Source organism: Cyclopterus lumpus, chromosome 16, assembly GCF_009769545.1.
Source record: "Cyclopterus lumpus isolate fCycLum1 chromosome 16, fCycLum1.pri, whole genome shotgun sequence".
In the NCBI taxonomy this organism is placed as follows: domain Eukaryota; kingdom Metazoa; phylum Chordata; class Actinopteri; order Perciformes; family Cyclopteridae; genus Cyclopterus; species Cyclopterus lumpus.
In genome coordinates, this window is record NC_046981.1 from 457,501 (window position 1) to 483,995 (window position 26,495).

A 26,495-nucleotide genomic window follows, 5' to 3' on the forward strand; every position below is an offset into this window, starting at 1 on the left:
TGTGTTGAATGTGTTGAATGTGTGTGTGAGTGTGTGTGAATGTGTTTGAGTGTGTGTGAATGTGTTTGAATGTGTTTGAATGTGTGTGTGAGTGTGTGTGAATGTGTGTGAATGTGTGTGAATGTGTTTGAATGTGTGTGAATGTGTGTGAATGTGTGTGAATGTGTGTGAATGTGTGTGAATGTGTTTGAATGTGTGTGTGAGTGTGTGTGAGTGTGTGTGAATGTGTTGAATGTGTTGAATGTGTTGAATGTGTGTGTGAGTGTGTGTGAATGTGTGTGAATGTGTGTGAATGTGTTGAATGTGTTGAATGTGTTGAATGTGTGTGTGAGTGTGTGTGAATGTGTTTGAGTGTGTGTGAATGTGTGTGAATGTGTGTGAATGTGTTGAATGTGTGTGTGAGTGTGTGTGAATGTGTGTGAATGTGTGTGAATGTGTGTGAATGTGTGTGAATGTGTTGAATGTGTTGAATGTGTTGAATGTGTTGAATGTGTGTGTGAGTGTGTGTGTGAATGTGTGTGTGAATGTGTGTGAATGTGTGTGAATGTGTTTGAGTGTGTGTGAATGTGTTGAATGTGTTTGTGAGTGTGTGTGAATGTGTGTGAATGTGTGTGTGAATGTGTGTGAGTGTGTGTGAATGTGTGTGAATGTGTGTGTGAATGTGTGTGAGTGTGTGTGAATGTGTGTGAATGTGTTGAATGTGTGTGTGAGTGTGTGTGAATGTGTGTGAATGTGTGTGAATGTGTTGAATGTGTTGAATGTGTTGAATGTGTTGAATGTGTGTTTGAATGTGTGTGAATGTGTGTGTGAATGTGTGTGAATGTGTGTGAATGTGTGTGAATGTGTGTGAATGTGTTTGAATGTGTGTGTGAGTGTGTGTGAGTGTGTGTGAATGTGTTGAATGTGTTGAATGTGTTGAATGTGTGTGTGAGTGTGTGTGAATGTGTGTGAATGTGTGTGAATGTGTTGAATGTGTTGAATGTGTTGAATGTGTGTGTGAGTGTGTGTGAATGTGTGTGAATGTGTTGAATGTGTGTTTGAATGTGTGTGAATGTGTGTGTGAATGTGTGTGAATGTGTGTGTGAATGTGTGTGAATGTGTGTGAATGTTAGTTACTGCTGATGTGTAAGGTGGAACCGTAGCTCCTCCCATCAGTGTATGAAGAGGTGTGAATGATGTCATGTGTTAAAGCGTTTTGAGTGGTCGAAAGACTAGAAAAGCGCATAATGCATGCCAATATGTATATATGTATGTATGTATGTATAAAATATATATATATATATATATATATATATATATACACACATACATACATATACAAAAATACACATTGGCATGCATTATTATTATTATTACCTGCAGAGTTCAGTCTGAGTTGCTTTGCGTGAACGTTTCTTCTCTTGAATGGTTCACAGCGATGAGCGATCGTCTGGATGCAGCTGAGAGGGAGCTGAGGAGGGTCAGAGGTGAGGAACTCAAAACCCCAAAACCCACAACAGAGAACCGGCTCGTGAAGCTTTAGAGAACGGAGAACCGTCTGAAAGTGTAACGCTCTTCTGCACAGAAACACCTAAAGTGGCCTTCGCTGCGTCGCTGGGAGGAAACGGTCTGCTGAAGACCACCTCCGGCAACAAAAACCTGGTCTACAAGGACGTCCTGACCAACGTGGGCGGGTCTTACAACGCGGAGACAGGTGAGACTCGTATCCATGAAAGCTTCCGTCCTCTCCTCCATTATTCATGACCAACTGTTTGGTGCTGTTGAAGCACCACAGAAGAAGAGGAGAGGAACGGTACAGACCTCCTCATCAGCTCGCCACTCTTCATGATGATAACGGCCATCGTGCTCTTCATCCGAGTCATCCTCCCCATCTTCCTCCTCCCCATCTTCCTCTTCCCCCTCTTCCTCTTCCTCCTCTTGCTCTTCTTCCTCCCCATATTGCTCTTCCTCCTCCCCATCTTCCTCTTCCCCCTCTTCCTCCTCTTGCTCTTCTTCCTCCCCATATTCATCTTCCTCTTCCTCCTCCAGGTGAGTTCACCGCCCCGGTTCGTGGAGTCTACTACATCCGCTTCACGGCCAACGCTCCCACCGACTTCCCTATGAGCGCCGTGCTCTACAAGAACGCTGCTGAGGTCCAGCTGATCGCCCACGAGCAGCCGTCCGGAGAGGGCAGCGACACGGCGTCCAACGGCGCCGCCCTGCTGCTGGAGGCGGGGGACAAGCTGAAGATGGTGCTGTGGCTGAACACGCAGATCTGGGACAACAGCAACCACCACAGCACCTTCAGCGGCTTCCTGCTGTTCCCCATGTGAGGAAGACCCAACTTAACTACAAAAGCTGTCTGTCACATGACTGATTGTTGATACTTCATCCAAATCAGAGCTCCAGAAGACAGGGACAGTTAAAGTCATGTGGGTGTATAGTGATGTACTTAGTGACTTAGAACCACCACCACCCCTTGTACTACTACAACTATCACCACCACCACTTCTACCACCACTACCCCTTATACTACTACAACTATCACCACCACCCCTTATACTACTACAACTATCACCACCACCCCTTATACTACTACAACTATCACCACCACCCCTTATACTACTACAACTATCACCACCACCACTTCTATCACCACCACCCCTTATACTACTACAACTATCACCACCACCCCTTATACTACTACAACTATCACCACCACCACTTCTACCACCACCACCCCTTATACTACTACAACTATCACCACCACCCCTTATACTACTACAACTATCACCACCACCACTATTTATACTACCTTTTTATACACCTCGTACACTACCTAAAGACAGACTTGTTGTGTTGTTGTGTTACAGGGTGGATGAACCTCCTAAAGACAGGCTTGTTGTGTTGTTGTGTTGTTGTGTTACAGGGTGGATGGACCTCCTAAAGACAGGCTTGTTGTGTTGTTGTGTTACATGGTGGATGGACCTCCTAAAGACAGGCTTGTTGTGTTGTTGTGTTGTTGTGTTACAGGGTGGATGAACCTCCTAAAGACAGGCTTGTTGTGTTGTTGTGTTGTTGTGTTACATGGTGGATGGACCTCCTAAAGATAGGCTTGTTGTGTTGTTGTGTTGTTGTGTTGTTGTGTTACAGGGTGGATGGACCTCCTAAAGACAGGCTTGTTGTGTTGTTGTGTTGTTGTGTTACAGGGTGGATGAACCTCCTAAAGACAGGCTTGTTGTGTTGTTGTGTTGTTGTGTTACAGGGTGGATGAACCTCCTAAAGACAGGCTTGTTGTGTTGTTGTGTTACATGGTGGATGAACCTCCTAAAGACAGGCTTGTTGTGTTGTTGTGTTACAGGGTGGATGAACCTCCTAAAGACAGGCTTGTTGTGTTGTTGTGTTGTTGTGTTGTTGTGTTACAGGGTGGATGAACCTCCTAAAGACAGGCTTGTTGTGTTGTTGTGTTGTTGTGTTGTTGTGTTACAGGGTGGATGAACCTCCTAAAGACAGGCTTGTTGTGTTGTTGTGTTGTTGTGTTACAGGGTGGATGAACCTCCTAAAGACAGGCTTGTTGTGTTGTTGTGTTGTTGTGTTGTTGTGTTGTTGTGTTGTTGTGTTACAGGGTGGATGGACCTCCTAAAGACAGGCTTGTTGTCTTGTTGTGTTGTTGTGTTACAGGGTGGATGAACCTCCTAAAGACAGGCTTGTTGTGTTGTTGTGTTGTTGTGTTGTTGTGTTACAGGGTGGATGGACCTCCTAAAGACAGGCTTGTTGTCTTGTTGTGTTGTTGTGTTGTTGTGTTACAGGGTGGATGGACCTCCTAAAGACAGGCTTGTTGTCTTGTTGTGTTGTTGTGTTACAGGGTGGATGAACCTCCTAAAGACAGGCTTGTTGTCTTGTTGTGTTGTTGTGTTGTTGTGTTACAGGGTGGATGGACCTCCTAAAGACAGGCTTGTTGTGTTGTTGTGTTGTTGTGTTGTTGTGTTGTTGTGTTACAGGGTGGATGGACCTCCTAAAGACAGGCTTGTTGTCTTGTTGTGTTGTTGTGTTGTTGTGTTACAGGGTGGATGAACCTCCTAAAGACAGGCTTGTTGTCTTGTTGTGTTGTTGTGTTGTTGTGTTACAGGGTGGATGAACCTCCTAAAGACAGGCTTGTTGTCTTGTTGTGTTGTTGTGTTGTTGTGTTACAGGGTGGATGGACCTCCTAAAGACAGGCTTGTTGTCTTGTTGTGTTGTTGTGTTGTTGTGTTACAGGGTGGATGAACCTCCTAAAGACAGGCTTGTTGTGTTGTTGTGTTGTTGTGTTGTTGTGTTACAGGGTGGATGGACCTCCTAAAGACAGGCTTGTTGTCTTGTTGTGTTGTTGTGTTGTTGTGTTACAGGGTGGATGAACCTCCTAAAGACAGGCTTGTTGTCTTGTTGTCTTGTTGTGTTGTTGTGTTACAGGGTGGATGGACCTCCTAAAGACAGGCTTGTTGTCTTGTTGTGTTGTTGTGTTGTTGTGTTACAGGGTGGATGAACCTCCTAAAGACAGGCTTGTTGTGTTGTTGTGTTGTTGTGTTGTTGTGTTACAGGGTGGATGGACCTCCTAAAGACAGGCTTGTTGTGTTGTTGTGTTGTTGTGTTGTTGTGTTACAGGGTGGATGGACCTCCTAAAGACAGGCTTGTTGTCTTGTTGTGTTGTTGTGTTGTTGTGTTACAGGGTGGATGGACCTCCTAAAGACAGGCTTGTTGTGTTGTTGTGTTGTTGTGTTGTTGTGTTACAGGGTGGATGAACCTCTCACAGAGTTTGACGCTGAAGCCGAACTGAAGACTCTTCAGGCTTCACTGAAGCAGCTTCAGACAGACAACCTGGGTGAGTCTCTGAGTAGACGTCTTTGCTTCTCCCAGGTTATTAGAAGCTGATTACTTGTTATTGAGTAGTTCATCATTGATGTGTGTTTTCAGGAGTCAAAGAGAGACTGCAGACCACGGAGAAGCAGCTAAAGGCCATGAGAGGTTGGTCACTTCCTGCAATGGAGGAGCAGCCTCTTGTGGAATTTATTGCAATAATGATTAATCTCTGCATTGTAAATATACAGATAAATAGGCCAGCGAAACAAATTATACTAATGTATATATATGTATGTTCATATCTGTTATGAATACAGACGTACCGAAGGTAGCGTTTGCGGTTTCCCTCGGAGGAAACGGTCTCCAGAAGACCACGTCAGGAAGCAGAACTCTGGTCTACAAAACCGTCCTCACCAACATTGGACAGGCCTACAGCTCTGAGACAGGTCAGTGTCCTCAAACGTTACTTAATAGAACGTTACTTAATAGAATGTTACTTAAAAGTTACTTAATAGAGCGTTACTTAATAGAATGTTACTTATTAGAGCGTTACTTAATAGTTACTTATTAGAGCGTTACTTAATAGTTACTTAATAGAGCGTTACTTAATAGAATGTTACTTAATAGAATGTTACTTAATAGAGCGTTACTTAATAGAGCGTTACTTAATAGAATGTTACTTAATAGAATGTTACTTAATAGAGCGTTACTTAATAGAGCGTTACTAACTCATCTTCCTCTTCCCCCTCTTCCTCCTCTTGCTCTTCTTCCTCCCCATATTCATCTTCCTCTTCCTCCTCCAGGTGAGTTCACCGCCCCGGTTCGTGGAGTCTACTACATCCGCTTCACGGCCAACGCTCCCACCGACTTCCCTATGAGCGCCGTGCTCTACAAGAACGCTGCTGAGGTCCAGCTGATCGCCCACGAGCAGCCGTCCGGAGAGGGCAGCGACACGGCGTCCAACGGCGCCGCCCTGCTGCTGGAGGCGGGGGACAAGCTGTCCATGCAGCTGTGGCACCAGACACAGATCTGGGACAACAGCAACCACCACAGCACCTTCAGCGGCTTCCTGCTGTTCCCCATGTGAGGAAGACTCCTCCTCATCATCACCCTATAGAGGATGTCACTGACTGACACCTTCATCATCGTCATCATCCCATAGAGGAAGTCACTGACTGACACCTTCATCATCATCACCATCTTCATGCTCTTTAAGACCCTTTAAATAAAGAATCTTTGATCTACAGACACGTCTGTGTTTTTACTTCTTCAGTTTTGAGACGTAAAAACATTATTAATATATTCAGATTATTATAATTATATTTTATATTTTAAATTGTTAAAATGTTATAATTTTAATCCATATATTGATGATCTGTCCAATCAGTTGAACGCTTGTAATACTCTAGTTAACCATATTATGTATGCAGATGATCCTGTTATTCTTAGTCCATGTGGTGCTGGTCTACAGCAGCTCCTTACAGTATGTACTGTCTATGGTGGACCAGGATATACAATACCAGTAAGAGGTCTATCTAGTCCATGTGGTGCTGGTCTGTATATACATATACACATATATACATATATGTATATATATATATATATATATATATATATATATATATATACATACACATATATATATATATACATATATGTATATATATATTTGTATATATATGTGTGTATATATATATATACATATATATATATATATATATATATATATATATATATATATATATACATACATACATACATATACACTCCGGCGTGACGGTGCGGTTGCGGCCCTACTACCTTACCTGAACACAAGAGAAAAGTGGTTCAGAGGGAATTGGCGGCTATGCTGGAGATGGGGGTAATAGAAGAGTCACACAGTGCCTGGTGTAGCCCCATCCTTCTTGTTGTCAAGAAGGATGGGGCTACACGGTTCTGTGTGGACTATCGCAGGGTGAACGATGTGTCACGGTTCGATGCTTACCCAATGCCCCGGGTCGACGAACTCCTGGACCGACTGGACACTGCGCGTTGTTTTTACGACCCTGGATTTAACCAAGGGCTACTGGCAGATTCCTCTGTCGCCAGAGTCCAAGGAAAAGACGGCCTTCTCCACTCCGTTTGGTTTATACCAATTCACCACGCTTCCCTTTGGGTTGTTTGGGGCCCCAGACACCTTTCAGCGCCTCATGGACCGGGTGCTTCGTCCGCATGCTGCATATGCTGCCGCCTACTTGGATGATGTGATCATCCACAGCACCACCTGGGCGGAGCATGTGCAGCGGGTGGGCGCGGTGCTCGAGTCCCTGAGGCAGGCGGGGCTGACTGCCAACCCAGGGAAGTGTGCAGTTGGACGGAGGGAGGTACGGTATCTGGGGTACCACTTGGGCGGCGGACAGGTGCGCCCTCAGGTAGACAAACCGCCGCTATCGCAGCCTGCCCATGACTAAAAAAGGGGTGAGGCAGTTTCTGGGGCTGGCGGGCTATTACAGACGATTCATCCCGAACTTCGCAGAGCTGACCAGCCCCTTGACTGACCTCACCCGGAAAGGTGCCTCAGATCCGGTCCAATGGACGGAGCAGTGCCAGTTGGTGTTTGAGAAGGTAAAACAGGCTCTCTGTGGGGAACCGCTCCTTCATACACCTAACTTCTCTCTCCCTTTTACTCTGCAGACTGGCGTATCGAACAGAGGGCTGGGGGCCATTTTGTCCCAGCAGGTAGAGGGGGTTGACCGCCCCGTGCTGTACATCAGCCGGAAGCTGTCGGAGAGGGAGCACGGTGGAGAAGGAGTGCCTGGCCATCCGGTGGGCGGTCGACTCCCTGTGCTACTACCTCCTGGGACGCTCATTCACGCTCTGTTCGGACCACACCCCGCTCCAATGGCTCCACCGCATGAAAGATACTAACGCCCGGATCACTTGGTGGTATCTGGCATTGCAGCCTTTTAATTTCAAGGTGATCCATAGGCCGGGGACGCAGATGGTCGTGGCCGACTTCCTCTCCCCCTCGCAGGGGGGGAGTAGGTTAGGCCGGATGGCACCCTGGCCTAAGTCGGGCAGTGGAGGTATGTGGTGGCTTGGGCGTGGTTATGCTCAGCTGCGGAGGGGTGTGGGGGAGTGGTTCAGGGAACAGGTGCCGGGAATTGGCCTAATTGCCCTCAGCTGCAGGGAATCAAGGCCTGAGTGTCTCTGCCCTATATATGGGGCATACAGTTGGAGGCTCGAGAGAGAGAGAGGAGCAGAGGCACAGTCGAGAGAGTAATAAGGTATATTACGAATCATATCCCTGTTTGTGCTTCATCCTTTGGTGCTGGGGGAAGAAACGTGCATGTGACAGCGTATAACTTGTTACACATACATATATATATTTATATATATATATATATATATATATATATATATATATAAGTGTATATATTTATACACATACATATGTGTATATACTTATATATGTATACATATATAAGTATATACACATATGCGTGTATATACATTCATACATACATATACAGATGTATATACACATACATACACAGATATATATATATATGCAGATACACATATATATTATATAACATACTGTACAGTGTTCTTTATTCATATATATATATATATATAAATAAAACATAGTAGTGAATTGTATTCGTACATATACATACATAGTATACAATATATATGTATACAACATATATATTATAAACCATACTAGTGTTCTTTATACGTCCAGCTCTGTTATTGTTCACATACTGAATCTAAAGAAAAGAGTTTTTAATCATTCTATTGTTCTTTTTTTAAATCTTTGAAATAATCTCTAAAGTATTGTTTCATATTTGATCTGTTTGTGTTTTCTGATCGCATATCTGACTTTTGTTTGTGAAGCTCTTGGTAACAGCAGTTTAAATAAAGTTATGGTTTGAATTCATTCATCTGGTGCATGAACATGTGGTTCAGCTGGTTCACATCTTTGTGTTTATTATATATATATTATTCATATTTATATTATATTTGATGTTCTGACGCCTCAGGGATCGATGAGAGGGACCAGCACCAGGGCTTTCTGGTTAATGAGTTTATCAAACAGGAATCAGGAGGCAGACTCACCTGCAGAACTTGAAGAGGATCTTCTCAAAGACCAGAACCGGACCGGTGCTGCCCAGGATGGTGAGAGGCTGACCGGCAAACAGAGAGTAGGCCACGCCGGTCAGAGACGCCCCGAACAGAGACTCTATGGCACTCTACCAGAGAGAGAGAGAGAGAGAGACAGGGTCACGGACAGGGGACCGGCCCCTCTACTGGACTCTGGGTTCTGGTCCCATTCTTACAATGTTTCCTTTGGTGGCTTCTCCCAGCAGACCGCCGAAGGTGATGACGGGCGACATGCAGGCGCAGTAGAGGAAGAGGACGGACGCCAAACACTGCAGGCTGACGGCGTCTCGGAGGTCGCTCCACATGAAGGGAGCTTTCCTCCGGACATCGTTCACCAGACCCCCGAAGACCCTGAAGGACCAGAGGACCGACTCTCTGTCATCTAGACTCTACGGTTCTACCAGACCCTCGACAACCCTGAAGGACCAGAGGACCGACTCTCTGTCATCTAGACTCTACGGTTCTACCAGACCCTTGAAGACCCAGAAAGACCAGAGAGACGGACTCTCTATAATCTATGGTTTCACTAGACCCCCAAAGACCCCGAAGGACCAGAGGACTGATATATGTATTATATCAGATATTAGGTATTTATTAACATGTGCTTCAGGTAAACTTCCTTAAAGTGAAACACACTGACCTCCCTGTCCTCTGCAGCTCGGGTCCTGCCTGATGCTCCGCCTCCTTGGTGACGTCACAGCCGTAGGTGGAGCCATTAGGGGCTGACGCCATCTTCCTCTTCTCCTGCAGAGAGACAGACAGAAACAGAGTTTATGTTTGACATCAGAGTTCAGAGGTCAAAGGTCGGACTGTGGCGGTCTCACCTGAGACGGGACGCTCTTTGGCGGTTCGATGCGGATGCTGGGGTCCCACTCGCCCGGAGGAAGCACGGTGACCTGATCCAGGAACTCATCGATCCCCGACAGCAGGTCGGTCCGGCCCTTCGCCTTGTACGCAACATCGTGGAAAATCTAGCGGAGAGAAGTAAAGACGGGTTTTCATTTTTTACCTGAACCCGGACGCCCACTAGTGTCATCCAGCCAACCCACGTTGAGGTCACCAACAGGCTTCCTGTTCCACTCAAACACATAACATCCTGTCTTCTTTAGTAGATGTGATACTTTGATGAACATTAAAACTTGTCCTCACCTCGTCAGTCATCAGTGTGGCGATGGCGCGACCGATCTCGTGGTACTGTGGACCTTTTCCAAACGGGCCTAGCAGCAGGAAGAGAAACCTGGAGGGGCAAGGAGGTCACAGAACCCTCAAGATAATATATATATATATAAATATATATATATATTATATATATAAATGATATATGTATATATAAAAAAAACAAGTCTACCTACGGGTACTAATAAAGTAACCAAATACACAGCAGACACTGTGTTCACGTCAGAGTTTTATTTTGACAGATAGACAGAATTAAAGAGGAAATAAAACAGCTTATCTGTCTTTTTAAAAGGGCGATTCAGTGTTTGTCAGTTAAGAAAAGAAAGAAAGAAATGTACACTTCTTCTCTGCATTAACCATCCTTAGTTATTAAGGAGCAGTGGGCTGCAGTGAAACACCTGGGGAGCAACTGGGGGTTCAGTGCCTTGCTCAAGGACACTTAAACATGAACTATGGGGTGAGCGGGGATCGAACCGGCTACCTTGAGGTTACGGGACGACCACTCGCCCCATGAGCCGACCCCACTCAGGGTTCACTAAACCTGCCCTCTGATTCAGACCTGGACACCCTGGTCATGTGACTGTTGTTCACCTGGTGGGCACCGGCACCTCGGTGAGGCCGCTCAGCAGCATGGCGGGGGCGAGCCGGATGAAGGCGATGATCGGCTGCTCCAGGAAGTCAACCTCACCCACCAAGACGTTGGAGGCCTCTGCACCTGGAGGGATCTTCTTCATGAAGCTCATATCCACCTGGAACACACAACACTGAGCGTTACCTCTCCTGAGCACTGCCACCTGTAGAGGGCGACAGTGCTGGTCTCAGGTGAGTCACTGGTGGTTTCAGCTGAGTCACTGGTCTCAGGTTAATCACTGGTGGTTTGAGCTGAGTCACTGGTGGTTTCAGGTGAGTCAGTGGTTTCAACTGGTGGTTCCAGGTGAGTCACTGGTCTCAGGTGAGTCACTGGTTTCAGATGAGTCACTGGTTTCAGATGCATTCATTACTCCATTATTGATTTCTGCCTCAGAATCCAGTTTTGCTCAGTTCCCACAGGGAGACACAGTGATGACATCATGATGCAATATTCAGCCAACAGACCACTGAGACGTCACAGCTGATGGAGTTGATGAACAACGACAATACAAACAAAGAGCGGGAGGAGCCACAACACAGGCCACTGATTGGTCGACAGCCGGGTGATTGACAGACTTACGACGGGCTTTCTGACAGCCGCTGGCAGCAAACAAACACAGTCGCATTCCTGCTGAGAAACAAAGGAGTCATCCTCCACAACTCACATACACCAACTTCTGATTGGCTGCCTCAGGTTCACTAACCAGACTCACATGACTGACAGCAGCTTGTTCATTGGACCATTCTGGTCTCCTGTCACCCTTAAAAATGTTGTAAAGTTCATTTCTATAGTTCAACCGTATCTCTACAGTTAAACTATATCTCTACTATCTCTTCAGTTAAACTATATCTCTACCATCTCTTCAAGTAAACTATATCTCTACTATCTCTAGAGTTAAACTATATCTCTACTATCTCTTCAGTTAAACTATATCTCTACCATCTCTTCAAGTAAACTATATCTCTACTATCTCTAGAGTTAAACTATATCTCTACTATCTCTTCAGTTAAACTATATATCTACTATCTCTTCAAGTAAACTATATCTCTACTATCTCTTCAGTTAAACTATATCTCTACTATCTTCAGTTAAACTATATCTCTACTATCGCTACAGTTAAACTATCTCTCTACTATCTCTTCAGTTAAACTATATCTCTACTATCTCTTAAGTTAAATTATATCTCTACTATCTCTTCAAGTAAACTATATCTCTACTATCTCTAGAGTTAAACTATATCTCTACCATCTCTTCAAGTAAACTATATCTCTACTATCTCTAGAGTTAAACTATATCTCTACCATCTCTTCAAGTAAATTATATCTCTACTATCTCTTCAGTTAAACTATATCTCTACTATCTCTTCAATTAAACTATATCTCAACAGGTTAAACTATATATCTACAGGTTAAACTATATATCTACTATCTCTCCAGGTAAAACTATATCTCTACTATCTCTTCAAGTAAACTATATCTCTACTAGCTCTTCAGTTAAACTATATATCTACTATCTCTTCAGTTAAACTATATCTCTATCTCTTCAATTAAAGAATATATCTACTATATATACAGTTAAACTATATCTCTATTATCTCTTCAATTAAACTATATCTCAACAGGTTAAACTATATATCTACATGTTACACTATATATCTTCCATCTATACAGGTTAAACTATATATCTACTATCTCTCCAGGTAAAACTATATCTCTACTATCTCTTCAATTAAACTATATATACTATCTCTTCAGTTAAACAATATATATACACACAATCTCTTCACTTAAACTTCATATCTATTATCTCTTCAATTAAACGATATCTCTACTATCTCTTCAAATAAACTATATCTCTATTATCTCTTCAATTAAACTATATCTCAACAGGTTAAACTATATATCTACATGTTACACTATATATCTTCCATCTATACAGGTTAAACTATATATCTACTATCTCTCCAGGTAAAACTATATCTCTACTGTCTCTCCAGTTAGACTATGTATCTACCATCTCTCCAGGTTAAACTATATCTCTACTATCTCTTCAATTAAACTATATCTCAACAGGTTAAACTATATATCTACATGTTACACTATATATCTTCCATCTATACAGGTTAAACTATATATCTACTATCTCTCCAGGTAAAACTATATCTCTACTATCTCTTCAATTAAACTATATATATACTATCTCTTCAATTAAACAATATATATACACACAATCTCTTCAGTTAAACTTTATATCTACTATCTCTTCAATTAAACAATATCTCTACTATCTCTTCAGTTAAACTATATCTGTTATCTCTTCAATTAAACAATATATATACTATCTCTTCAGTTAAACTATATCTCTATTATCTCTTCAGTTAAACTATATCTATTTTATCTCTTCAATTAAATGATATCTCTATTATCTCTTCAGTTAAACTATATCTATGTTATTTCTTCAATTAAACGATATCTCTACCAATTTTTCAGTTAAACTATATCTATGTTATTTCTTCAATTAAACAATATCTCTACTATCTCTTCAGTTAAACTATATCTCTATTATCTCTTCAGTTAAACTATTTCTCTATTATCTCTTCAATTAAACTATATCTCAACAGGTTAAACTATATATCTACATGTTACACTATATATCTTCCATCTATACAGGTTAAACTATATATCTACTATCTCTCCAGGGAAAACTATATCTCTACTATCTCTTCAGTTAAACTATATCTCTATTATCTCTTCAGTTAAACTATATCTGTTATCTCTTCAATTAAACAATATATCTACTATCTCTTCAGTTAAACTATATCTCTATTATCTCTTCAGTTAAACTATATCTGTTATCTCTTCAATTAAACAATATATCTACTATCTCTTCAGTTAAACTATATCTCTATTATCTCTTCAATTAAACAATATATCTACTATCTCTTCAGTTAAACTATATCTGTTATCTCTTCAATTAAACAATATATCTACTATCTCTTCAGTTAAACTATATCTCTATTATCTCTTCAGTTAAACTATATCTCTACTATCTCTTCAGTTAAACTATATCTGTTATCTCTTCAATTAAACAATATATCTACTATCTCTCCAGTTAAACTATATCTCTATTATCTCTTCAGTTAAACTATATCTATGTTATCTCTTCAATTAAATGATATCTCTATTATCTCTTCAGTTAAACTATATCTCTATTATCTCTTCAATTAAACAATATCTCTACTATCTCTTCAGTTAAACTATATCTCTATTATCTCTTCAGTTAAACTATATCTCTATTATCTCTTCAATTAAACGATATCCCTACTATCTCTTCAGTTAAACTATATCTCTACCATCTCTTCAGTTAAACTATATCTCTACCATCTCTTCAGTTAAACTATATCTCTACAGGTTAAACAATAGCTCGATTCTCTATTTATTTTTTTTGACTTAACTAACTTTTTAAGTTATCAACTTCTCTATGATCCAGAGTATTATTTATAGTACTAAACATGAAAGTCATGGACGTTTTCCTCAAAGCAGCCATTGTGATCTCTGATAGAAACGTCCTGTAACAGAGGAAGAGGAGGAGGAGGAAGAAGAGGAAGAGGATGTCTTTACCCGGCTGAAGTCCACCGTGCTGTTCTCTCTGCTGCTTCCATTGATGCGACTCTCGCTGTCAAGGTTCCCTGGAGCCGACTGAGGGGACGCCAGCAGACCTGCAGAGAAGAGGTCCATGTATTTTATAAACTGTGTGCTTCTAGTCTAATAAAGGAACACGATGATGGTGTATTGAGTCCACATTAAAAAATAACATAACACACACACACATTAAAACACCAGCTGGTTATTAAGTCACTGACACAGCAGGTCTGTTCAGATTACTGCTGACTGGCAGGAAACACACATTATTATTAATTAACTATTAAGTTAGTTCTTGCAGATGTTAGAGAAGACAACGTCTCCTGAAAACAAGCGTTATGAAACACAATGCCGTGCACCAGTCAGAGGCCTCCAACAGCAGAACTCACGTCAAAAACCACACACTTCAGAAATGGTGGAAAAACAAACTGTCAAAAATATGTTACGAGGTTTTTTAGAAATAATCATGACTTCCATCAGTAATTAATCCATGATTTTATGCATTTAAAACACAGTAGAAGCAGATAACTCAACGCTCACAATCCACCTGGGCCGTCCTGCAGATCAATATTCAATATACATAACGATAAGAGGTCTCACCATTGTGTTCCAGTAAATGGGGGTCAGAGTGTTTCTTGCCGATATCAGTGAAGGATCGAACAAGCGGGATGCGGTTGCTCAGCTTCTTCTCGTTCTGATGGTGGTGGCGCCTCAACATGGCCTCCTTCACCTTCTCTTGAACGCCCTCCTCCAGCTGACCTGACGCCAGCATGCTGTCAATCACCATGTCTGCACAAAGGGGAGGGACAAAAGGAAGTCCATGACACGGTATGTGAGACGGCTCTTCGCTAGACATCTCATTAAACATCTCTACACTATACATCTCTCTACTAAACATCTCTTTACTAAATAGTTGTCTACTAAACATTTCTTTATTAAAAATCTCTTTATTAAACATCTCTTCACTACACATCTCTTTATTAAACATCTCTTTATTAAACATCTCTACACTACACATCTCTTTATTAAACATCTCTACACTACACATCTCTTTATTAAACATCTCTACACTACACATCTCTTTATTAAACATCTCTACACTACACATCTCTTTACCAAACATATCTACACTACACATCTCTACATTACACATCACTTTATTAAACATCTCTTCACTACACATCTCTTTATTAAACATCTCTACACTACACATCTCTTTATTAAACATCTCTTTACTAAACATCTCTACATTACACATCTCTTTATTAAACATCTCTTCACTACACAACTCTTTATTAAACATCTCTACACTACACATCTCTTTATTAAACATTTCTACATTACACATCTCTTTATTAAACATCGGCTCTACACTACACATCTCTTTATTAAACATCTCTACACTACACATCTCTTTATTAAACATCGGCTCTACACTACACATCTCTTTATTACACATCTCTACACTACACATCTCTTTATTAAACATCTCTTTACTAAACATCTCTACACTACACATCTCTTTATTAAACATCTCTACACTACACATCTCTTTATTAAACATTTCTACATTACACATCTCTTTATTAAACATCGGCTCTACACTACACATCTCTTTATTAAACATCTCTTTATTAAACATCTCTACACTACACATCTCTTTATTAAACATCGGCTCTACACTACACATCTCTTTATTACACATCTCTACACTACACATCTCTTTATTAAACATATCTTCACTACACATCTCTTTATTAAACATATCTTTATTAAACATCTCTACACTACTCATCTCTTTATTAAACATCTCTACACTACACATCTCTTTATTAAACATCTCTACACTACACATCTCTTTATTAAACATCTCTACACTACACATGTCTCTATTAAACATCTCTACACTACACATCTCTTTATTAAACATCTCTACACTACACATCTCTTTATTAAACATCTCTACACTACACATCTCTTTATTAAACATCTCTTCACTACACATCTCTTTATTAAACATCTCTTTATTAAACATCTCTACACTACACATCTCTTTATTAAACATCTCTTCACTACACATCTCTTTACTAAACATCGGCTCTACACTACACATCTCTTTATTAAACATCTCTACACTACACATCTCTTTATTAAACATCTCTACACTACACATCTCTTTATTAAACATCTCTTCACTACACATCTCTTTATTAAACATTTCTACATTACTCATCTCTTTATTAAACATCTCTTTACTAAACATCTCTTTATTAAACATCTCTACACTACACATCTCTTTATTGAACATCTCTACATTACACATCTCTTTATTAAACATCTCTTCACTACACATCTCTTTATTAAACATTTCTACATTACACATCTCTTTATTAAACATCCCTACACTACACATCTCTTTATTAAACATCTCTACACTACACATCTCTTTATTAAACATCTCTACATTACACATCTCTTTATTAAACATCTCTACACTACACATCTCTTTATTAAACATCTCTACACTACACATCTCTTTATTAAACATCTCTTTACTAAACATCTCTACACTACACATCTCTTTATTAAACATCGGCTCTACACTACACATCTCTTTATTACACATCTCTACACTACACATCTCTTTATTAAACATCTCTACACTACACATCTCTTTATTAAACATCAGCTCTACACTACACATCTCTTTACTAAACATCTCTTTATTACACATCTCTACACTACACATCTCTTTATTAAACATCTCTACACTACACATCTCTTCATTAAACATCGGCTCTACACTACACATCTCTTTATTAAACATCTCTACACTACACATCTCTTTATTAAACATCTCTACACTACACATCTCTTTATTAAACATCTCTACACTGCACATCTCTTTATTAAACATCTCTACACTGCACATCTCTTTATTAAACATCTCTACACTACACATCTCTTTATTAAACATCTCTTTATTAAACATCTCTACACTGCACATCTCTTTATTAAACATCTCTACACTACACATCTCTTTATTAAACATCTCTTCACTACACATCTCTTTATTAAACATCTCTTTATTAAACATCTCTACACTGCACATCTCTTTATTAAACATCTCTACACTACACATCTCTTTATTAAACATCTCTTTATTAAACATCTCTACACTGCACATCTCTTTATTAAACATCTCTACACTACACATCTCTTTATTAAACATCTCTTCACTACACATCTCTTTATTAAACATCTCTTTATTAAACATCTCTACACTACACATCTCTTTATTAAACATCTCTTCACTACACATCTCTTTATTAAACATCTCTTTATTAAACATCTCTACACTGCACATCTCTTTATTAAACATCTCTACACTACACATCTCTTTATTAAACATCTCTACACTACACATCACAGTGTCGTGGATCAGACCTGCGATCTCTTCGATTGTGTCGGCCCTCATGTCGAGCAGCACGGTGCCGTTCAGGATGCAGGAGCGCAGCTCAAACAGACTGTGGAGGGACAGCGTGGCCACGTAGGGTTTACTCCAACGCTCCCCTCCGTCCTCCACATCCTCCTCGAACTTCAGCCACCTGAACACAGAGAGAACAGAGGTTTAACTCCTCCTACCGGAGCCCAGGGGCATTAAACATCTCTGGTTGGGTTTGAAATATACAAGAAACCTCCAGACATCCAGAAATGCTTCATTTCTTTTCAAGTGTGTTTAGTTTCAGGATCAGATTCTCCTCCTCCTCAGTCCGGTCAGTGTGAATGAAGACATAAAGGACCCTCTTTAGTTAAACAAAACCTTTATACGGAGTATAAATGGGATTAAAGTGTCCTCGCCTGGCAGTCTCCTTCCACTCCTGGAAGTCTCCGTCTCTGAAGGAGATCTCGTCCAGCTCGGTGAAGAGGTCGTGGGACGTGTGCTCCTCGTCTCCATCCTCTGTCCCCAAGATGAACTGGACTCTCTGAGACGGCGTGTCTGCGGGGACGGAACGTCTTTTATGACCACATGTATTGATGTATTGATGAGACGATCAGTGCGATTGATTGATTGAAGCTGGACGGACCGTACGGGGGCGACTCTCGTCCGTCCTCCCGGTCCAAGCGGTCTCGGCGTCTCCGGTGATGTCGCTGTCGTCTGTGACGGTGACGCCTCCGACTTTCTCGGCCCAGAGGAACGTGGACGCCGATGTACACAGCTCTGTGACCTGAGGGAGGAAATGACCAATCAGGAGACACCAATTACGTCACAAATATTTATATATATATACAAATATTTATTAAAGACTCAGATACTCTTGTTAATGGCTGATGTGTATAAATACTTAATCTCTGAGTTTTGTGTGTGTGTTTGTGTGTGTGTGTGTGTGTGGACTCACTCTCCAGTTCTTCCTTCTCAAAGTTGGTGTAGAGGGTGGAGCTGGTCTTCCCCTGGTCCAGCACGGCCTCCTCATCGTTCCCCTGCAGCAGCACAGACAGGAAGAACAACAACAACAACAACAAAAAGCAGAAAGACAAACAAGAGAAGTACATAAGTAAGTATTTTTATAAATACATATTAGAGAAGCAGCCATAGATCGGTGGACCAGTCTCTGTGTGCTGATCGACTTAAGCTGAGTTTATAATCACTGTAGTGACGCGAGGAGCGAGCGCCAGTAAATGACATCATCATGGTCTGTGCGTTGGTCGTCCACGTCTGAATTTGTGTAACTTCGCACGCAAAATATTATATAAATCATTATTTACATGTTTAAGGGTTTTACAAAGGACAATTCATTTTAAAATAATTTAGAAACATTTGAGTCTATGTTCATATCACTGAGTTACACTCGCTGTCTTTTTGATTCTCCACAATCATTTTGGTTGTTTGATCTCGGCAATCTCTACTAAACTAATGAAGTTATTACCACTAAAGTATCTCTAGTGAAGTTACCACTAAAGTATCTCTAGTGAAGTTATTACCACTAAACTATCTCTAGTGAAGTTATTACCACTAAAGTATCTCTAGTGAAGTTATTACCACTAAACTATCTCTAGTGAAGTTATTACCACTAAACTATCTCTAGTGAAGTTATTACCACTAAATTATCTCTAATGAAGTTATTACCACTAAACTATCTCTAGTGAAGTTATTACCACTAAAGTATCTCTAGTGAAGTTATTACCACTAAACTATCTCTAGTGAAGTTATTACCACTAAATTATCTCTAATGAAGTTATTACCACTAAATTATCTCTAATGAAGTTATTACCACTAAAGTATCTCTAGTGAAGTTATTACCACTAAATTATCTCTAGTGAAGTTAGTACTACCAAACTATCTCTAGTGAAGTTATTACTACTAAACTATCTCTAGTGAAGTTATTACCACTAAATTATCTCTAATGAAGTTATTACCACTAAATTATCTCTAATGAAGTTATTACCACTAAAGTATCTCTAGTGAAGTTATTACCACTAAATTATCTCTAGTGAAGTTATTACTACCAAACTATCTCTAGTGAAGTTATTACTACTAAATTATCTCTAATGAAGTTATTACCACTAAACTATCTCTAACTGTATATGCAAGTAAAGTTGTTAACACTAAACTAACACGAAATAAGTTATTACCACTAAACTATCTCTAACTGTATATGCAAGTAAAGTTATTAACACAAAACTATCACTAAAGAAGTTATTACTACTAAACTATCTCTAATGAAGTCATTAACACTAAACTATCTCTAATGAAGTTATTACTAACAAACTATCTCTAGTGAAGTTATTACTACTAAACTATCTCTAATGAAGTTATTACTACTAAACTATCTATAATAAAGTTATTACTACTAAAGTATCTCTAGTGAAGTTATTACTACTAAACTATCTCTAATGAAGTTATTACTACTAAACTATCTCTAGTGAAGTTATTACTACTAAACTATCTCTAATGAAGTTATTACCACTAAACTATCTCTAGTGAAGTTATTACTACTAAACTATCTATAATGAAGTTATTACCACTAAACTATCTCTAATGAAGTTATTACCACGAAACTATCTCTAGTGAAGTTATTACCACTAAACTATCTCTAATGAAGTTATTACCACTAAACTATCTCTAGTGAAGTTATTACTACTAAACTATCTATAATAAAGTTATTACTACTAAACTATCTATAATGAAGTTATTACTACTAAACTATCTCTAATGAAGTTATTACCACTAAACTATCTATAATAAAGTTATTACTACTAAACTATCTATAACAGTTATTACTACTAAACTATCTCTAATGAAGTTATTACCACTAAACTATCTCTAGTGAAGTTATTACCACTAAACTATCTATAATGAAGTTATTACCACTAAACTATCTCTAATGAAGTTATTACCACTAAACTATCTCTAGTGAAGTTATTACCACTAAACTATCTCTAGTGAAGTTATTACCACTAAACTATCTCTAACTGTATATGCAAGTAAAGTTGTTAACACTAAACTAACACGAAAGAAGTTATTACCACTAAACTATCTCTAACTGTATATGCAAGTAAAGTTATTAACACAAAACTATCACTAAAGAAGTTATTACTACTAAACTATCTCTAATGAAGTCATTAACACTAAACTATCTCTAATGAAGTTATTACTACTAAACTATCTCCAACTGTATATGCGAATAAAGTTATTAACCCTAAACTATCACTAACTGTATCTGTGCAGTAAACTAACTAATGAGACATACATACCAGCAACATCGCCCTAGACACTCTCTGACTGGATATGTTTCCCCAGAAGTCACCCATATCGGTCCAAAACTGTCCACCTCCTCAGGTTAACTTCCAAAAAGCAGAAAACGTCCTAAACCAAGATGATGCTTTGTGGCAGTGAACTCCGCACCGTTCGAGAATCTGTGCAGAAGATAAATCCAGCAGCTCGGACTCAAACTCCAGCTTCAGTATTTATATAAGCAGACGCTGTGCTGCCAGCAGACCATTGATGTATTTATAGCAGAGTATTGCTTCACTGAACAGCAACTTGGAGGTCTGCAAACACAGCAGGAAAGAAGAACATTAAGGAGGCGGAGCTTCTGGTGAACAATTCATCCACATACCTGGGTAGTAAAAAGAAAAACAGCAGAAACTAACAAAGTGACCACAACTGAACCAAACTAATACTTTACTTCAAACTTCTGATAACTTTGATGTATATTATCTAATAGAGATAGGACTTGTGGTCCCAAGTTAGTACTAACAAGTCTTAAGTCAAGAACAACAAGTCTACAGTTGAGTCAAGACCAACAAGTCTCTGGTCAAGTCCTGAGTTAAGACTAAGAAGTCTACAGTCGAGTCCTGAGTAAAGACCAACACATCTACAGTCAAGACCAACAAGTCTACAGTCGAGTCCTGAGTCAAGACCAGCAACTCCAGAGTCAAGACCAACAAGTCTACAGTCGAGTCCTGAGTCAAGACCAACAAGTCTACAATCGAGTCCTGAGTCAGGACCAATAAGTCTACAGTCGAGTCAAGACCAACACGTTTCTGGTCAAGTCCTGAGTTAAGACTAAGAAGTCTACAGTCGAGTCCTGAGTAAAGACCAACACGTCTACAGTCAAGACCAACAAGTCTACAGTCGAGTCCTGAGTCAAGACCAATAAGTCTACAGTCGAGTCCTGAGTCAAGACCAATAAGTCTACAGTTGAGTCCTGAGTCAAGACCAACAAGTCTACAGTCGAGTCCTGAGTCAAGACCAATAAGTCTACAGTCGAGTCCTGAGTCAAGACCAACAAGTCTTGACTGATATACGATAAATAAAACTTGTGAAATCAACCTACTCAGGTTTAAGGTCAAAGGCAGCTGTATTTTCATTTCATGTTCCTTCAGCCGCTTTGAAGAAAAGTAATGGAAGTCTACTGCAACTAGTGGAACCTTCTCAAACTTCTTATTGTTGAAGGATTAATGTCCAGCACATGGTGGTTCTACTGGTTTCTATTGTCTTGTGCCTCCCAGTAGAGACTGGTGGGTGTTGTCTACTTCCTCTAGAAGTCGACACTCGGCTATGACAGTTGAGGTTTGGTTGTTGGTTCCTCAGTTCTGTTCGTCACATGAACAGAACTGAGGGACTTTGAGTTTATCGAACTGGAGTAGAAACGTGAAACTAATATACTGAACCCGTCTACAAGGTTGTTTTCCTTCATCATCATTTAGCCAACTGATACTTTTCCTTCCCACACAAAGAGATGCATTCGCTCTGTGAGAACTACCAGTACCACTGTGTACTTCAAACTCTACTTGCACAAAGTATCTGAACTTTGCTTTACTTATTATCAGAAGCATTTGTCCCGATTGAAATCTGTTGGAGCTTTATTTTGATAGGGCGGGTCATTCTGCAGGAGAAAGTGGTTCAACATCACATTCTGATTGAAACCTGTCCAAACACACTTATGTAAGACCAAAACAATCAAGTCACAAATGACTCTTATTGGTCCTCGACAGATCTGAGGGGACAATACAACCATTCAACCAGGAAGCAGTGCATTCTGGGAGGAAAACCCCCGGAGCTGTACAGGGATCCGTTTTTAGCTCAGAGGCACTTCTGCAGGGAGGTGGGGCATTAAACTGCTCAGGAGAACATGCGTAACATAAAGGGGTTCAATGACACGTAGAACATGTGCAACATTAAAGGCTTCAATGACATGTAGAACATGGAGAACTTAGAACATGCGTAACATAAAGGGGTTCAATGACACGTAGAACATGCATAAAAAGGGCTTCAATGACACGTAGAATATGCATGGAATAAAGGGCTTTATTGACACGTAGAACCTGGAGAATGTCGAACATACAATATGTAAAGGGCTTCAATAACACGTAGAACATGCATAAAAAAGGGCTTCAATGACACGTAGAACATGCATAAAAAAGGGCTTCATTGACACGTAGAACATGCATAAAAAAGGGCTTCAATGACATGTAGAACATGAAGAACATGTGTAACAAAGGGGTTCAATGACGCATAGAATATAAAGAGCTTCATTAACACGTAGAATATGCATAAAATAAAGGGCTTCAATGACACGTAGAACATGGAGAACATAGAACATGCGTACCATAAAGGGCTTCAATGACACGTAGAACATGGAGAACGTAGAACATGCGTACCATAAAGGGTTTCAATGACACGTAGAACATGCGTAACATAAAGAGTTTAATTTACATGGAGAACAAGTGTAACAAAGGGCTTCAATGACACGTAGAACATAAAGGGCTTCATTTACATGTAGAACATGGAGAACGTAGAACATGCGTACCATAAAGGGCTTCAATGACACGTAGAACATGCGTAACATAAAAAGCTTCATTTACATGGAGAACATAGAGAACAAGTGTAACAAAGGGCTTCAATGACATGTAGAACATGGAGAACTTAGAACATGCGTACCATAAAGGGCTTCAATGACACGTAGAACATGCGTAACATAAAAAGCTTCATTTACATGGAGAACATGGAGAACAAGTGTAACAAAGGGCTTCAATGACACATAGAACATGGAGAACTTAGAATAGGCCTAACATAAAAGGGCTTCAATGACATTACATTTTATTTAGCTTACATTCATACGGCGTAGAACAGCTACAGGAACAAATCAGGGTTAAGGTTCTTGCTCAAGGACACATGGACTAGGGCGGGGATTGAACCGCCAACCCCGATTGAAAGACGGACCTGCTAACCACTGACCCAGTCAGTAGAACATAGAGAACTTAGAATAGGCATAACATAAAGGGCCTTAATAACGCGTAGAACATGGAGAACATGGGCAACAAAAAAGGACTTTAAACGAGGTCCAACCTGGGGGATGGACGACCAGGTCGGACATTGGGGGTGGACGACCAGGTCCGACATTGGGGGTGGACGACCAGGTCGGACATTGGGGGTGGACGACCAGGTCGGACATTGGGGGTGGACGACCTGGTCCGACCTGTGGGGTGGACGACCAGGTCGGACATTGGGGGTGGACGACCTGGTCCGACCTGGGGGGTGGACGACCTGGTCCGACCTGGGGGTGGACGACCAGGTCGGACATTGGGGGTGGACGACCTGGTCCGACCAGGGGGGTGGACGACCATGTCCAACATTGGGGGTGGACGACCAGGTCGGACATTGGGGGTGGACGACCTGGTCCGACCTGGGGGGTGGACGACCTGGTCCGACCTGGGGGTGGACGACCAGGTCGGACATTGGGGGTGGACGACCTGGTCGGACATTGGGGGTGGACGACCAGGTCGGACATTGGGGGTGGACGACCAGGTCCGACCAGGGGGGTGGACGACCAGGTCCGACCAGGGGGGTGGACGACCATGTCCAACATTGGGGGTGGACGACCAGGTCGGACATTGGGGGTGGACGACCTGGTCCGACCTGGGGGGTGGACGACCTGGTCCGACCTGGGGGTGGACAACCAGGTCGGACCTGGGGGTGGACGACCAGGTCCGACATTGGGGGTGGACGACCTGGTCCGACCTGGGGGGTGGACGAACAGGTCCGACATTGGGGGTGGACGACCTGGTCCGACCTGGGGGTGGACGACCAGGTCCGACATTGGGGGTGGACGACCAGGTCGAACATTGGGGGTGGACGACCAGGTCGAACATTGGGGGTGGACGACCAGGTCCGACCAGGGGGGTGGACGACCTGGTCCGACCAGGGGGGTGGACGACCAGGTCCGACATTGGGGGTGGACGACCTGGTCCGACCTGGGGGGTGGACGACCAGGTCCGACCTGGGGGGTGGACGACCAGGTCCGACATTGGGGGTGGACGACCAGGTCGGACATTGGGGGTGGACGACCTGGTCCGACCTGGAGGGTGGACGACCTGGTCCGACCTGGGGGTGGACGACCAGGTCGGACATTGGGCGTGGACGACCTGGTCCGACCTGGGGGGTTGACGAACAGGTCCGACATGGGGGTGGACGACCTGGTCCGACCAGGGGGGTGGACGACCAGGTCGAACATTGGGGGTGGACGACCAGGTCGAACATTGGGGGTGGACGACCAGGTCCGACCTGGGGGGTGGACGACCAGGTCGAACATTGGGGGTGGACGACCAGGTCGAACATTGGGGGTGGACGACCAGGTCCGACCTGGGGGGTGGACGACCAGGTCCGACATTGGGGGTGGACGAACAGGTCCGACATTGGGGGTGGACGACCAGGTCCGACATTGGGGGTGGACGACCAGGTCCGACCTGGGGGGTGGACGACCAGGTCCGACATTGGGGGTGGACGACCAGGTCCGACATTGGGGGGTGGACGAACAGGTCCGACATTGGGGGTGGACGAACAGGTCCGACCTGGGGGGTGGACGACCAGGTCCGACATTGGGGGTGGACGAACAGGTCCGACATTGGGGGTGGACGAACAGGTCCGACATTGGGGGTGGACGAACAGGTCCGACATTGGGGGTGGACGAACAGGTCCGACATTGGGGGGTGGACGAACAGGTCCGACATTGGGGGTGGACGAACAGGTCCGACCTGGGGGGTGGACGACCAGGTCCGACATTGGGGGTGGACGAACAGGTCCGACATTGGGGGTGGACGAACAGGTCCGACATTGGGGGTGGACGACCTGATGGACACATTTCCCAGCTGTTAGAAACTGAATATTGTTAAAAAGTGTAGCGAATGCTGCTTATCTGCTGTAATAATAATAATAATAATAATAATAATAGCTCAACAAAGCTCTTTCATCCATCTTTAACTCTCTGTTTACTTTGCGCCGTTACATTATTATAGCCATAAATATGACTCAATACCTCAATGGTATGACAATGCTTATTAATCAATAAAACAAGCATTTTTTAAATTGATTATTTCTGCCAATAATTATTTAGATTATTCAGTTAAATCAATTGTTTAGAGATATTATAGATATTATCAGAACATGTTTAGAAACTGTGTGTAGAAATGTCAGATGCTTTTGATGATTATGTCATAATTATTTAAAAAACAATTTGTTTTGTAATATTAATATTTAGTACAGAGAAATATAATTGTAAGATAATACCTCATAAATATGT

The 26,495-nt window shown here is 41.6% G+C and overlaps 2 protein-coding genes across 6 annotated transcripts in view; both read right to left on the bottom strand.

Annotated features, from left to right (window-relative positions):
• Nucleotides 1-21,237, bottom strand: part of LOC117745557 (sodium bicarbonate cotransporter 3-like) — a 30,519-nt gene extending 9,282 nt beyond the window's left edge. The window contains exons 1-14 of one of the 2 annotated variants that reach the window (XM_034553963.1): nucleotides 21,166-21,237; nucleotides 18,810-18,891; nucleotides 18,498-18,638; nucleotides 18,271-18,409; nucleotides 17,857-18,017; nucleotides 15,010-15,198; nucleotides 14,608-14,610; nucleotides 14,389-14,486; nucleotides 10,729-10,886; nucleotides 10,111-10,198; nucleotides 9,786-9,932; nucleotides 9,602-9,705; nucleotides 9,138-9,312; nucleotides 8,917-9,050 (exon numbers count right to left, since the gene is read on the bottom strand). In XM_034553963.1, the coding sequence (XP_034409854.1) occupies nucleotides 8,917-9,050; nucleotides 9,138-9,312; nucleotides 9,602-9,705; nucleotides 9,786-9,932; nucleotides 10,111-10,198; nucleotides 10,729-10,886; nucleotides 14,389-14,486; nucleotides 14,608-14,610; nucleotides 15,010-15,198; nucleotides 17,857-18,017; nucleotides 18,271-18,409; nucleotides 18,498-18,638; nucleotides 18,810-18,891; nucleotides 21,166-21,222 (1,676 nt within the window). In that variant the 5' untranslated portion in view covers nucleotides 21,223-21,237. The remainder of the gene's footprint in view (nucleotides 1-8,916; nucleotides 9,051-9,137; nucleotides 9,313-9,601; nucleotides 9,706-9,785; nucleotides 9,933-10,110; nucleotides 10,199-10,728; nucleotides 10,887-14,388; nucleotides 14,487-14,607; nucleotides 14,611-15,009; nucleotides 15,199-17,856; nucleotides 18,018-18,270; nucleotides 18,410-18,497; nucleotides 18,639-18,809; nucleotides 18,892-21,165) is intronic. The other variant, XM_034553962.1, reaches the window with a different exon arrangement.
• A 1,990-nt stretch (nucleotides 21,238-23,227) lies between these two features.
• On the bottom strand, nucleotides 23,228-26,495 carry LOC117745904 (formin-like protein 20). 4 transcript variants are annotated; one of them, XM_034554513.1, is made up of 3 exons: nucleotides 25,213-26,495; nucleotides 24,629-25,108; nucleotides 23,228-24,447 (listed from the first exon to the last, which is right to left on the bottom strand). In XM_034554513.1, the coding sequence occupies exons 1-3, from the start codon at nucleotides 25,976-25,978 to the stop codon at nucleotides 24,143-24,145; spliced, it is 1,551 nt and encodes a 516-aa protein (XP_034410404.1). In that variant the 5' UTR covers nucleotides 25,979-26,495; the 3' UTR covers nucleotides 23,228-24,142. The 4 variants fall into 4 exon arrangements, with proteins under 4 accessions (XP_034410404.1, XP_034410403.1, XP_034410405.1 ...); XM_034554512.1 differs by having other exon boundaries at nucleotides 24,103-24,447; nucleotides 24,629-26,495; XM_034554514.1 differs by having other exon boundaries at nucleotides 24,126-25,170; nucleotides 25,403-26,495.